Here is a 14886-nt window from a genome sequence, read left to right as displayed (position 1 = left end):
TCTTCACTTGCTTCTTAGTTAGCAATCTTATACTCCTTAAGAAAGTATTTTTTCTTGACTTGCTTCTTGGGCTAGTCAACAACATTATACTCCTTATGTGAGCATTTCTTTTTGTTGACCTCCTTATATAGGAGCGTGTCTCCTTCTTTTAGGCTGACATGAAGACTTGAAGCCAAGTTGCTCTATATAATTCGGATTGCTTCTTTTGATGGTGCCAACGCTTGGAGGAGGCTTATGAATTTGCTTGGAGGTCTTCTTATGACTCTAATACATATTATTACATAGTGTAACAAGCCCATAAGGGTCTTTAATAAATACATTGACTCTTTGACTTCCTAGAAGCACTTAAATATGTGCTTGACCTAATCAATGAGCAAGAAACTCATTGTTATAAATAACAAAAATAATATTTCCTTTTCTTTACAAGTACAAAGATCGGAATTACATTTATGAAGACCGAACCTAGTTACACTTTCTTCAACAACTTGAAGGGGTCAAGATGATCTGAGCCATCGATTGGAGTTAGATAGTGGCAATTGGTTGCTGTGTGAAAGACACTAGAAGCGGGGTTTCGAAAAAGAATTTGAGGAGAGAATTGCCGGAGAAATTCTTCATCGAGATTCCATTATTTCCAGAAGAGAAAGGAGGCCAAATTGTTTTGCAAAGAGAAGGCTAAATGAGGCAGCGCGTGAAGCTAGTTCAACCAATGCGAGTAGCTAAAGGCTTGATTGAGTAGCCAAATTGATCCAATGAGGTACTAGCCTAGGAACACTAGGGCAAAGTTTGATCTCAGAGCTAGGGCTTGGGATATCTCGCAATCCCACTGTCAGAATTTCTTCAAATTTGGAGAAGACCTTGAGGACACACCAGCGCAGTAGAGGCTAGGAGATTGAACTTTTTCCATGGCTACTTTGTCGGGAAAATGATGGCCAAGGTGGCCCAACATGGCTAGACCTAGAAAGGGGGGGGGGAAGGTGAAGAAAAGGAGGTTTTAAGGTGATAACCTTATGGCGGTTTGTGCCTAATTCCTTTGGGGATATGGAGTCATGAAGAATTATGAGAAAGGATCTCGTTTCTAGCTCAAGGAGGCTATAAGGGAAACTTCGTTCAACGTTAGGGAAAAAAAGAGAGTGACCTTAAAGCATTTATACTTTGTTTGCAAATGAAGATGGCTTATCAAGATAAATTTAATCTCTAGGAAAATTCGTTCAACAAACATGGCCCATACATAGAGATATGCTATATAGAAACATAATGCCACAATGAAGTAGCAAATGCATGCAACAATTAGCCCTAAAATAACGAAAATCCCATGATCAATGTATGTGACAAAGTAAAAGAAAATAACATCAAAATCATACTTACATGTGAGAGAATATATCCAACCATCAATACATTTGCCAATAAAGGAGGCCAAATTGTTTTGCAAAGGCTAAATGATGCAGCACATGAAGCTAGTTCAACCAATTCGAGCAGGTAAAGGCTTGATTGAGTAGCCAAATTGATCCAATGAGGTACTAGCCTAGGAACACTAGGGCAAAGTTTGATCTCAGAGCTAGGGCTTGGGATATCTCGCAATCCCACTGTCAGAATTTCTTCAAATTTGGAGAAGACCTTGAGGACACACCAGTGCAGTAGAGGCTAGGAGATCGAACTTTTTCCATGGCTACTTTGTCGAGAAAATAATGGGCAAGGTGGCCCAACATGGCTAGACCTAAAAAGAGGGCGGGAAAGGTGAAGAAAGGATCTCGTTTCTAGCTCAAGGAGGCTATAAGGGAAACTTCGTTCAACGTTAGGGAAAAAAAGAGAGTGACCTTAAAGCATTTATACTTTGTTTGCAAATGAAGATGGCTTATCAAGATAAATTTGATCTCTAGGAAAATTCGTTCAACAAACATGGCCCATACATAGAGATATGCTATATAGAAACATAATGCCACAATGAAGCAGCAAATGCATGCAACAATTAGCCCTAAAATAACGAAAATCCCATGATCAATGTATGTGACAGTCACATACATTGATTCAGAAGCGTTGACACAGAGGCTGACAGAGTGCCAGAAGGGCCACAGAACCAGCGCAAAGGGAGAGAGAGGAGTCTGAAATCTATAGAGGAATTCGATTTTCAGAAGTTGGGAGCCGGGGTGTGAGACCGGGAGGCAGAAATTGAATTTCCTAGGCAGCAGATCGACCAACCAGAGAAGTGACGCAACACCCAGAGAGCTTGACACTGGGCTGACGCAGACACTGCGTAGAGGCAGCCAGAAAAGCCGGGGGGCAGTTAGTTTGGGGCTAGATCAGCCAAGATTTCTCAGTGATTGTGTGAGGTAAAGTCACAAAGCTTCTTCCAGTATTTCTCTTTGTAACTGAATAACCCTGTGAGGTATTTAGTGATGTATTTAAATTTTTCTACTGCTTAATAATAATAAACCCTCAGAGCTGCTGCACCGGTTTTCTTGCATTGGGTTTTTCCGAGGACTATTTGTCCAAAAATAACTGTGTCCTATGTGTTTCTATTTTCCTTGCTCAGTTTCTATGTTTCAGAATCATATTTAATTGGTGTAGGATGCTTCAATAATTTACTTCAATGTTTCATGAAGAAATTTGAAACAAGCTTGTAATGTAATTTACAATCTAGGTGAAGTAGATTCAACTGGTTGCAATAGGATTCCTCAGACTGTTAGATCTAGGAATTTTCACAAGAGAAAGGAGCAGAAGGTTGACTATCGTTGACTAAGGATCTTGTGTCTTGGTCTTGGAGTGGCAGACAGGTCTAGGGTCTTGGTCTTGGTATTCGTCAATTGGAATCTCTATAAGAAGAATTTGTTCGGGTTTTCCTCTCAAAGAGTGAGAGGTTTTGGCCCTCGCTGATAGCCTATATTTTGTGTCTCTTGTCTCTTTATGGTTCATGCATTAGTAACTGTTTGATGAAGAAGAACACTAATAACCTAACTAAAAGAAGATCCTAATATAAAGAAGTAAAAAACTCTCACAAGCAGTTACTAATAGAAGAGAAATCACATAATCACTATGCCCTAGATTTCTCAACAGTGGGGTCACATCAATAACCTTATGGGTCTCCAAGTAGGTCGAAAATGCCTGTAGACTATCTGTAAGGGCTTAGATGATGGAATAAATGATGCCACATCAGTGTACAAGTCCCAGGTCACCTGCCAAGTGTATGGTGCAACTGTGAGGCCGACTGAGCATGGTGTACCAGGTGCATCTTCCTCGTCCAATAGGTGGATCTCGGGCAATCTTTGAACATCTCTGGGGATCCATGGAGGCCCATTGCTCTCTACACACACCCTACATATGCCAATGTAGCCCTCTAGAGAGTTAGGACCCCGTATAAAAAGGCCAAACTCAGAATGGTCACCATCTGCAATCCTACATAAGATCCAATGCGTCCCCTAGCCTTCCAGCACAATAGTCATTAAAGTAATCAGGTAAAAGAGCTTACAAACCATCGACAACAAGTGGATAGTTCATAATGGCATGCGCTTCCGTAGTAGGTTTTGGCATGTGCTAATGTCTCCAAGCTCCAAAAGGGGTTAACCAAGTACCTTATTAGGTGGTTTCTACCTTTAGAGGGGATAATGTGTCCAAGGTACATCCTTCAAATGATGGTGGAGTGAAAGGGGCAATCCTAGGCCACATATGATGGTACAAGGGTAGCTAGAAGAAAGGAGGCCCACACCAGGGTATATAATGTATAGGCGGGAGCAATCATGGTACATGAGATGCCCCATCCTTGATTTGTCCACCCTTCTTTATATGCCTTTCGCCTTTTATGAATTTTCTTTAATTAACTGCTCGTGGCTCAAAGGATAAGAGCATGATGTGTAAGATATATCTAGATACCCCCTTTCTGGTAGGGCAGTTCATTGCCCACTGGGGGTTGGGACAATCATGGGTTCCTGAATGATAAAAAAGGATGATGTAGGGCCCATGGAACTAGGGTTATGGCCATAGCTCATGTATTGTCTTTTGCCCACGTGCTAAATATGTTTGTCCCAACCATCTTTTGCATCTTGTGGTACATTTTCCTGTTGAATGTGGCCATTTATGCTTTTACTTTTTCTTTTCAGCTGCTTCAACATCTGGGGCATAATTCCAAGCCTTACCCAAGGTGGGGGCACGGGAAAGGGGAGGCTAACCCTATGTGTATCCAGTGAGGAAATGTGGACCCAGGTGGGAGAGATGATGAATGGGGTTATAATAAGTAGAAGGGGAGTGATGTATGTGGACAAGGGAGTGGGATCACGAAACCAAAATTGGGGTTTCCTAAGTAGTACCACCCTAAAACCAAATGGTTAGTAAAGGAGATCCCACGGAACTAAGATCCAAGGGTAACATCCAAAACAGGTCAAGGGGACAAAAGTACAAACCTAGCCTACTCTTTCCACCGAATACCCCCATTAATCTATGTCCATAAGTGTCCATGATAAGCAAACTGAATACTAAATTACCAAATGTCAAGACATACCTTTAGGTTCGGGAGGCCCACCTTCAAACACACGATCAAGACAGATGGGTGAGGGACCACATGGTTGGGTTAGGTGGCGGAGAAATGGCACAATGAGCTAGTTGGTGGCTGCAAGGGGCTGTTGGATGCCGTATGAGGACCATCTTGGAGAAATTTTTTCTCTTAGGGATATCACCCACAAAGTGGTGGGTAACAGGTTTCATGCTCAAGAGAAATTTACTTTTAGGTCAAGCTCCCATTGAGTGCTTCTAGGATTGTCATAAAGTCAATTGAGTCATTGTCATGTATTGAAGACCCATTTGGGCATGTTACATATTGTAAAGAAAATTTATTTGAGTCAAAATATAGTCAAAAGACCCTCCAAGACCTCGTCATCACACAAAGATCAAGTCGACCTACATGAAGAGACAAGTTGGCCTAAAGGAGCAATTCGACCCATTGAGAAGCCTATATAAAGAGGACTTCGACTTGATTTGGAGATACTTTACTCTCACACACGAGTTCGATCATAAGGACTAGAAGAATTGCGAAAAAGAGGAAGACAAAGGAAGGAGGAAATGTTGAGCTATTTGGATTTTTTTTTTGGGCTACTTCTCTCCACACGTGCGAATAAATTAGGGCACATATTGTTGCAGGGAAGCCGAGTGGCAGAAGTGAAGTTAGGTCACCAAGAAGAGTTATTTTGGACGCTGAGTTCTCTAGAAGAGAGAATCTACCCAGGCAAAGAAAAGTTGCAGTTGAACTTGCAGTAGTAGTTGCAGTTTTTGCACAAGTCAAAGTTGTAGTTTTTTGTCGAGTCGAAGTTGCAATTTCTGGGCAAGTCAAAGTCGAAGTTGTAGTTGTAGTTGCTGAGTATGTCGAAGTTGTTGGAAGGAGAAGCTATTCAAAGAAGAAGCATTGACTTGGTCTTGTAGGGGTTCTTGGTCAAGGGTCTAGGTGAATTCGTCAATTGAAGATTCTATAAGAAGAAGAATTCTTGTCAGTTTTCCTCTCAGGGTTGAGAGGTTTTGGCCTTGGCAGATCACCTACATCTTGTGTCCTTTGTCTCATTGTTCTTTATGGTTTACTAGCTATTTGATAAAGAAGAACACATAACAATAATCAAGTACAAGAAGAACCTAATTAAGAAAAATAAAAATTCCTCACAAACAGTTACCATTATAAGAGAAATCATCTAATATCTCTGCCCTAGTTTTCTCAACACCTTGACCTCTCCGTTCTAGCTGTCTACCTACAACAAGCTATGGGGAGTAGTCCCTATGAAATGTGAAGATGGAAAGACTCGTCGCAACCGACTAGTCTCGGAGACAGAACTGAATGACCTAGCAACTTGGTTAATTTAGCAAGTTCAATCATTAGATTTAGATTATTTGAAAGACCAGTGCCTTGATGGAGTCAAGTACTTTCTTTATATAAGTTATTCACCAAGTAATTGGATGAACAACTGCTTCCTTAGGATGCTTCACTATCCTAAATGAGATGTGACACCTAAGAATTTAATTGAGATGCAAGATGTTGGTTTATTTTAGATTAGATGCTTAACTAGATGAATCCTTTCCCTTAGCTATTTTGAAACTAGTCTCCAGAGTAGGTTGTGGAGAGAAGCCCAGGGGAAGATAGAAATGGCTATATTAATGATACTTCAATTGGAAATCTAAACATTCGATGCCTTTGGCATTGCAGAGACTGTGGCTTTGACATCTGCAAGGTCAATGTGTTAACCACTAAAGAGGGTCTAGACTTCATAAGCTAGATGAGAAAGGAGATCCAAGAGTCTTTCAAACAGGCTTATGCTTTAAATGCAGGGCTCATCATATGATACAAATGCAGGATGAGAGATTACCTTTAGTGAGATTGTTAAATTTCTTAAGCACTTGGAGACAAATTACAATGATATTAGAACAATGAAGTACTTAAATCAATATACGATGACAATCTTCACTAAAAGAGGAGATGCTCAATGGAACAAGATAAAGGGGGCCGAAATGTGTGAAAATTTGAGAATCCACCCGAATCACTACTGCAATAAACTGATATTACTTCTTCTACTTGTTAATCCATGCAAGTTATTTACAGTGTTCTACTGTAAACACCGAAGTAAATACCACTGCAGCCTACACCATTTAAATTTATAAGCAAAAACAAGAAACTAAATAGGAAATAGATACAAGACAATGACACTGCTATTTTTGGACAAAAGTCCCCAAAAAAACCTAATGCGGGAAAACAGTGCAACAACTCTGAGGTTTTTATTATTATGTAGTAGTAAATTTGAGTACAATTTGTTGGAAGCTCGACTGGCTATTCGATATAGAGAGAAACTGGAAAAAACAAATAGTGAGATGATCTCACCCTGTCACTGGAAGAATTTGACCCTTATCTCGCTGGAAGGAGGCTTTGCTTCCCTTCTGTATCAGCCTCTGCGCAGATCTGCATCAATCCTACGCAGTTTCTTTGTCACCTCTGTTGGGGACTACGTTGCTCCTCTTCCAGATCCTCTGCTGCCCATAAACTTTTATTTTATGCCTCCGATCTCACACCCCGGTTCCTGGCTTCTTAAACTCGATTTCTTTAGCATCAATTTGATCTTCCTCTAGGCTCTGTGCTTCCACTGGGTCAGCTCTGTGTGGGGTAGCGTCAACCTCTCTCTGGACGTCGTTATGCCCTCTCTGTCTTGTACTCTCCGGCTCAGGAAAACTTCCGTCTTTTGGATAATATCTCTGCCCCTCAGTGCAAAAGATCACTTCGAAATTCTTTCTGGTAGTTGCTCTGCTTTAGAAAATCGATCTTCTTTTCTTCACTCGATGTGTTCTCCAAGTGCCCATCAAGCCTTCTCCTATAATCCTCTCGTTGATCAATCAACGACCCAGATTAGATCTTAATCAATGGCTAGGATCATATTGACTTGATCTCCGCCTTCTTCTAGAAGTTTCACTCATAGTTTAGATTAATACCCATTAATTATTTTAATTTCCTAAGTTTAGACTTAGGGTCCCATTAAAAATAATTAATTATTTTAATAAAATTGTCTCTGTGTGGAATTTCCCAAAACGATTTCTGGGTATTGGAGAATGCATGTGTCTAAGCCTACCTACAAAATTCGAGACTTAGAGCACATCCGATGCTACCAGAAATCAACACTCCCTCTTAGCGAGGAATGTGCTCTAGCAATGCACCCTTCTGAAGCATCACTCTGTTCTGTAAGATCTCCTTCTGCGCTGTTGATGTCTGACATCCTATCCACCAACTACTACGCAAATGTTGCATTTGTACTGCTGCTGACCCTGCCACTGTCAACACTACATCCGTAATGCAACTCCCTCTCAATTCTGCATCCATGCTGCTGCTGGTACTGCCACTGCCAACTGCATCTGCACTGCAACCTTTTCCCACTGTTGTTGCTACTGCAGCGGAAAAACATCCCAAATTACTGAATTGGTGTTCAGTATGATGCATCTCGCTGCTGGAGTCTGATTGCTGTTAGTCTCCGCGCTGACCCTCTGATTCCTCTGCGCTCTTGTTGACGTCTGCTCTGTGCCATCTGCACTGTTGCCAACTCTGCTCTGCGCTGCTCGGTCTCTGGCACTCCTAATCACTGCAACTGTCACTCTTGCACTCCTTTGCACCAACTGACACTAGTCCATCCTGCTACATCTGATTTGGGCTCCCGTAGCAAGGAATTGATCCGAGAGGTGGGCTCCTTAAGGATCTTGCCCATCTGTAGCTCTTCTGAACTACAACTCTAAATCAGCCCACCTCCCTCCTGGAGGTATCTCGACTCTCATGGCAAACTCATCCTCCTCGATCTTCGCGGCCGCAACCTTTAGATCATGCTTCTCATCTTGGTCCTTCTTCCTGAGAGGACACTGTGTTGCGTAGTGACCCATTTCACCACACCTGAAGCATTTAATCTTCGAAATGTCCTTCTTCCGCTTCCGTTGCTCCTGTTGCCCCTTGGATGCAAGGGCTGCATTCTCATCCTCCTCCTTGGGCTTCGACCCACTATTGTGCTTCCGTCAAGTTTACACTTGACCAAGTCTCTCCTTAGCTCCTCTTGCTTAAGAGCCGCCCACATCTCATCCCAATTTGGCAAGGTCGCCCTGCCAAGGATACTCTAGACAAAGACTCGCCAATCTTCGAAAACATAATTAGGGCCAGTCTTACCATCTCGAACCCTTGAGGTGTAGACCCCACAACTGCTAACTCATCTCGGGTCTCCTGAAGCTTCGTGAGGAACGGATCAATGCGTTCCCCCTTCTGCATCTGTATGGATCTCATCTTCTGCTCTAGGTACATCTTTCGCTGCTCGAAAGATCCCTGATACAGCGTACACAACGCATCCCACATCTCCTTAGCAGTCCCTCTGTACTTGAGTGGATTTGGATCCGCGAGCACAACCATCATGTTGTTGATGTAGGATTTGAGAAAATGTTCATCCAGAAGGCACGACATCCTTGCCTTCCAGATTACATAGTTGGATGCCCCATCCAACCTGTCCTGATCTCTCAGTCCACTGGTTGCCATCTCTGCCAAATAGAAAGTCGAATGACCTCCTCTCTCCTTTGTGTTGCTGCTGGGCTAGCCTATGCACTCCCTGCTAGAGTCAGTAGATCTGTTGCCCCTTGCTGCTGCTCAGCTGATGAGAATTCAGACTTCTTGGCTGGAAGTCCTCTGTGGAAGAATTCCCTCAACTGTGTCTCTCTCTTCCATCTGAAGTCTTTCTGCTTAGCAATTGCCTGCAGAAAATTGCGTCCCACCAGAAAAACCCCTCTTCATTGAATCCTTTGTTGCATTGCTCCCTTTGTCGTTGATATATTTCGATCTAGAAATCTTACCTCTCTGTCGACTCACTCAGAGAGAGATTTACTACGAAAATCTAGCCCTCTTGTCCTGAACTGCGCAAACCATCTGGGGATTCAAATTACTTCCTCTGTAGGAATTTCGAATTCCCTTCTTCCTTCAGCGTGGGGTGTTTCAGCTATGTTCTTCTTGCTTCACCTACAGCTCTGATACCATGTGAAAATTCAAGAAACCACCCGAATCGCTGTTGCAACAAATTGATATTACTTCTACTTGTTAATCCATGCAAGTTATTTATGGTGTTCTACTATAAATATCGAATTAAATACAACTGCAACCTACACCATTTAAATTTATAAGCAGAAACAAAAAACTGAATAGGAAATAGATACAACACAATGACACCGTTATTTTTGGACAAACGTCCCCGGTAAAACGCAATGCGGGTAAACCGGTGCAACAACTCTCAGGGTTTTATAATTACACAATAGTAAATCTGAGTACAATTCGTTAGAAGCCTGCCTGGCTATTCGATACAAAGAGAAACTGGACAAAACAAATAGTGAGATGATTTAACCCAATCACTAGAAGAATTTGACCGTGATCTTTATGGAAGGAGGCTCTGCGTCCCTTCTGCAGCAGCCTTTGTGCAGATCTGCATCAACCCTACGCAGTTTCTGTGTCACCTCTGCTGGGGACTGCGCTTCTCCTCTTCTGGATCCTCTGTTGCCTAGAAACTTCGATTTTCTGCCTCCCGGTCTCACACCTTGTCTCCCGACCTCTGAAACTCGATTTCTTCAACAGGAATTTGATCCCCCTCCAGGCTCTGTGCTGGCACTGCGTTAGCTTTGCATGAGCTAGCATCAACCTCTCGCTGGACGTCGTTCTGCCCTCTCTGTCTTGTACTCTTCGGCCCAGAGAAACTTCCCTCTTCCGGAAACTATCTTTGCCCCTCACTGCAAAAGATCACTTCGAAATTCTTTCCAGCAGCTGCTCTGCTTCAGAAAATCGATCTGTTGATCTTCACTTGATGTGTTCTCCAAGTGCCCATCAAACCTTCTCTTATAATCCTCTCGTTGGTCAATCAACGACCCAGATTAGATCCTAATCAATGGCTAGGGTCATATTGACTGGATCTCTGCCTTCTTCTAGAAGTTTCACCCACAGTTTAGATTAATACCCATTAATTATTTTAATTTCCTAAGTTTAGACTTAGGGTCTCATTAAAAATAATTGATTATTTTAATAAAACTGTCTCCTCGTGGAATTTCCCAAAACGATTTTTGGGTATTGGAGAATGCATGTGTCTAAGCCTCACAAAATTTGAGACTTAGAGCACATCCGATGCTACCAAAAATCAACAAAATGTTATCAAGATCAAGACAATTGCTCATGAAATATAACAATGCTAGAATGCCAATTAGATAATGACCAAAAACAAAAGAGTGCCATTGTGACAATTAGATGCAAGAAAGAGAGAGAGCTTAAAAACAATTAGCAATTCCTTTTATCACGATTATGATTATCGATTGACTTGATTAGCAAGAATGTAAAATTAGATATAGAGCTCGCTTGCAATAAATAATATTAATTACACTTGTCACAAAAGAAATTTTCACAATAAACAACCATAATAAGCAAAGTATCCAATTATTCAATTATCCACTTCATGTGATAGCAATAACAAGTAAAAATATCCTGTAGAGCCAATGTCACAATGAAATTAAAGAAAAGAGCATTTGGTTCCTTAGAGCAATGAGCCAATCCGATTAACCTTTTAGAGCATTTATGAATTAGATTCACCAATTATGTTCTTTGAAGCAATGAAAAGCACTTAAGTGCAAAATGCCAATGCTCGAGATGACAAGACACTAATGAATCTTTTGACCAAACTTTAAGTCCAAATCACTTGAGCAATTAATGTTTATTAATTAGATGAGTTCCTTAGTTATTTTTATGTGAAAATTCCTAAACCCGGAATCCCTACTGCAACAAATTGATGTTACTTCTCCTACTTGGTAATCCATGCAAGTTATTTACTGTGTTCTACGGTAAATATCGATGTAAATACAACTGCAATATTCACTATTAATGATGTTACTTCTCCTACTTGGTAATCCATGCAAGTTATTTACTGTGTTCTACGGTAAATATCGATGTAAATACAACTGCAATATTCACTATTAAAAATAATATGCCGAAACAAGAAACTGAACAAGAAAGAGATACAACACACATTTATGAAATCCCTTCAGCAAATATTAAAATAAATGTTACTTCTCCTACTTGGTAATCCATGCAAGTTATTTACTGTGTTCTACGGTAAATATCGATGTAAATACAACTGCAATATTCACTATTAATGATGTTACTTCTCCTACTTGGTAATCCATGCAAGTTATTTACTGTGTTCTACGGTAAATATCGGTGTAAATACAACTGCAATATTCACTATTAAAAATAATATGCCGAAACAAGAAACTGAACAAGAAAGAGATACAACACACATCTACGAAATCCCTTCAGCAAATATTAAAATAAATTCTACTGTAGTTATCACACAATTACCCAGAGAAAAATACATGCACAAGAGCCAATCACATCAACACAGTTATTTTTGGACAATTGTCCCTGAAAAAACCCAATGTGGGAAAACCGGTGTAGCAGATGAGGGCTTTATTAATCTTCAACAGCAATTGCTTTTACAAGGAATGATTTTACAGAGAAACGGAAAGAAAACACCTGAGACTTTCCCTTTGAGACCTTTTGACACTTTGGAGACCCTGCTCCCACTTCTGCGTCACCCTTGCGTCACTCTGTGTGGCCCAGCGTGGCTCTGCGTCAGCCTTCGTAAGCTCTGCGTCTCTCCTATGGATTGCGTCTCTCTCTGCGCTGTCTCCCATTGTCCCTGCATCACCTCCTCCTCTGTCACTGCCTGCTGCTGATACCCTCCTCTTCCTCCACCCTACAACTCTCCCTCTGGAATTGATCTCCTCTACTTGAGAATCGATTTTCCTTGAGATACTGAGTATCTGCCGGTGTGTCTCCAAATTATCCTCAAGTCTTCTTTTATACTTTTCTTGTTGACGAATCAACGACCGAGATTAAGTCCCTAATCAATGACTAAGATTAAAACAGACTTGATCCTCGTCTCTTAGAAGCTTCTCACCCTTATCTTTATTAATACCCATTAATATTTTTATTTTCCTAAGTTTAGATTTAGCAGCCCATTAAAAATATTAGTTATTTTAATAACTCCTCATCGGGGTGGAAATTCTCAAAACGATTTCTGAGTCTTGGAGATCTCATGTGCCTTAGCCTCTCCTCCAAATTTCAAGGCTAGAGCACATCCGATGCTACCAAAAATCAACAAATAGGATCAATTCAACCTTTTCAAGAAAGTATTGATGTTTGGTCCTTTCCCCTCACCTTGTCCGAGATAGGAACATCATTGGTTGCTACGTTCCATCCCCGAACTTGGGTTGGGTCCATTTGGCCCCTTGTGGTCCCATTTCTCAATAAAGATTATTCATCAAGGACCATTTCCCAAGGATTATAGGGATTGAGAATCTTGTTTATAAGCCTATCCTTTCTCCCTCAACCCTCCAATCCTCACCCCTTACCCTTGGTGGACCAACTCCCTTGCTTAAAGAGCAAGCAAGTTCCATTCTTTACTCCATCCTTTTGGAAAGGGTTTTCAGGGTCACTTCTCACCTATCCATTGACATATACGTTACAAGTGATCCCTACACAACCGGGACTCCTCCCATTGGTGAAATTACGTAAAGAGCAGGGAGACTTAGCCGTGGTGATAGTGGGTTAAGCCTCCACCGTTGCCCTTAACCTAGCAGTTGCCCTCTTAGGAACCCCTTTAGGTCCCCTGCTGGTTTGAATGGTAACAAGACTCACCCCATGTGCCCTTCTGCTGGTACAGTTATGAGTTGTGGTGCACTCTCTGTCATCAGATTCAGTTGGTCAATTCTTTGGGAAATCTGTTGTTGTGATTTTTGGGAGTTTTTGTTAACTTAGATTGAGATGCTCATCATCAATGTCCTTTATTTTAAACAAATTTTGAAGGATGCAAGCTTGAACAAATTATATTATTTTCATACTAAACAAACATTAAAGATAATCATGACTACATGCAATAAAACAGTTGGACACATTTGATAAATAATTGTTGAAAATTAACGAATCTTTTTCTTTTTGTTCATGGCAGACCTGGATAGTAAATTTAGATATTTCCTCAATGAAGATTCAGAAAGTACCACAGTGGGAACTGTTGTGAGTCTTCTGATACGAACTGCTCAAAAAGTTCCAAGGCTTGCAGAGGCTCGATCCCAGCAACTCATCCCTCTCTTTTTAACATTTCTTGGTTATTCTAACCAGGATAGTGCCAGGTATGGTTGAACATTCCAGTTTTTTACTTCGTATTGTACTCAGTTCTGTTGGGTTTACTAAACATGACTTAGTTGTAAATTGTCCTATGTTTCAGTGTTGAAATCTATGACGAGAGCCAATGTAAAGGGAAGGAGAAGAGAGACATTATCAAGGAATGGCTAATTTTGATTAAAGAAATGAGAAACCCCAGATCATGTTTTAGAAGTCATTTTCTTAAGGAAATCCTTACTAACAGGTGGGTTTAGAGCATTTGCCTGTTTAGTCTATATTCTGGGTGTCTTTCCTGACATCTCAAATGCGTATTTTGTTCTATCATTTAAGAAAGCTAAACTCTTTGAGTTTTGTGTGCTTGACTTTTGTTTTTCTCCTCTGTGACAAAGATTATTTTGACATCATTATATTTCAAGGTTTCAATTCAGTTTTGTTGTAGGATTGAAATGCATATATTGGTTGCTTTATTTGATTGTGTCCTTGATTAAATCCATTGGAGTACACACAGTTCGGTTGAAACTTGAAGTGTGTGTAGGGCCAATCTTTTCTAACGCTGATGTATTTGAAATATTTTTTATTATTCTCACCTATGTCTGCTGTTGTGGAACTCATCTAACAATTCATGTAATGAACCTTTTGTAGGCTTCTAGAGCAAAGTGATCCTGATATTCAGCTTAAAGTTTTGGAATGTTTGTTGAATTGGAAGGATGGTTTTTTGCTTTCATATGAGGAACATCTGAAGAATTTAATTTCTCTGAAGACTGCACGTGAAGAAGTGACGACATGGAGTCTGTCTAAAGAGAGTCAACAGATTGAAGATGGTCACAGGGTTGAATTGATTCCTATAATTATACGGATACTCATATCAAAGGTCAAGAAGATTAAGGGTGGCTCTTCAAGAAAGGTAGAAATGTGTTCTTTTCCTTCGGAAAAACATAGTGTGTTAATTTTGCATTAGCTACAAATTCACTTATTGTGTATGTGAATACTTCGTTTTAATAAAAGACCAGCTTAAAATAGGATCAAGGCAGTCCGAGGAACATTTTCTTACTTGTCCCTGCTGCTTGAAGAAAAATGTGCACATTTTGAAGGACCAAACTAGAGTCTTTGACAACTTTTGCACGTTAATGTGGAGTTTGTGAAGAGCTGTTTATTGTCCACAGAGTCACAGATTTTTGAAATTCTTCTGTCAGAATTAATGGCTA

General features: G+C 40.7%; 1 protein-coding gene across 1 annotated transcript in view; it reads left to right on the top strand.

The window, feature by feature from the left end:
* LOC149254062 (uncharacterized) overlaps positions 1-14886 on the top strand; it is a 165477-nt gene that overhangs the window by 129689 nt on the left and 20902 nt on the right. Inside the window, 3 exon segments of the mRNA XM_089460063.1 lie at positions 13509-13689; positions 13785-13925; positions 14324-14585. Of these exon segments, the coding sequence (XP_089316189.1) occupies positions 13509-13689; positions 13785-13925; positions 14324-14585 (584 nt within the window).

The sequence above is a fragment of the Pinus tabuliformis genome, chromosome 7 (assembly GCF_031772625.1).
Source record: "Pinus tabuliformis cultivar Carrire ecotype Pingquan chromosome 7, CPIR1, whole genome shotgun sequence".
NCBI lineage: Eukaryota > Viridiplantae > Streptophyta > Pinopsida > Pinales > Pinaceae > Pinus > Pinus tabuliformis.
Note: the sequence above shows the minus strand (reverse complement) of the source record. Positions and strands in the feature narration are given on the sequence as shown.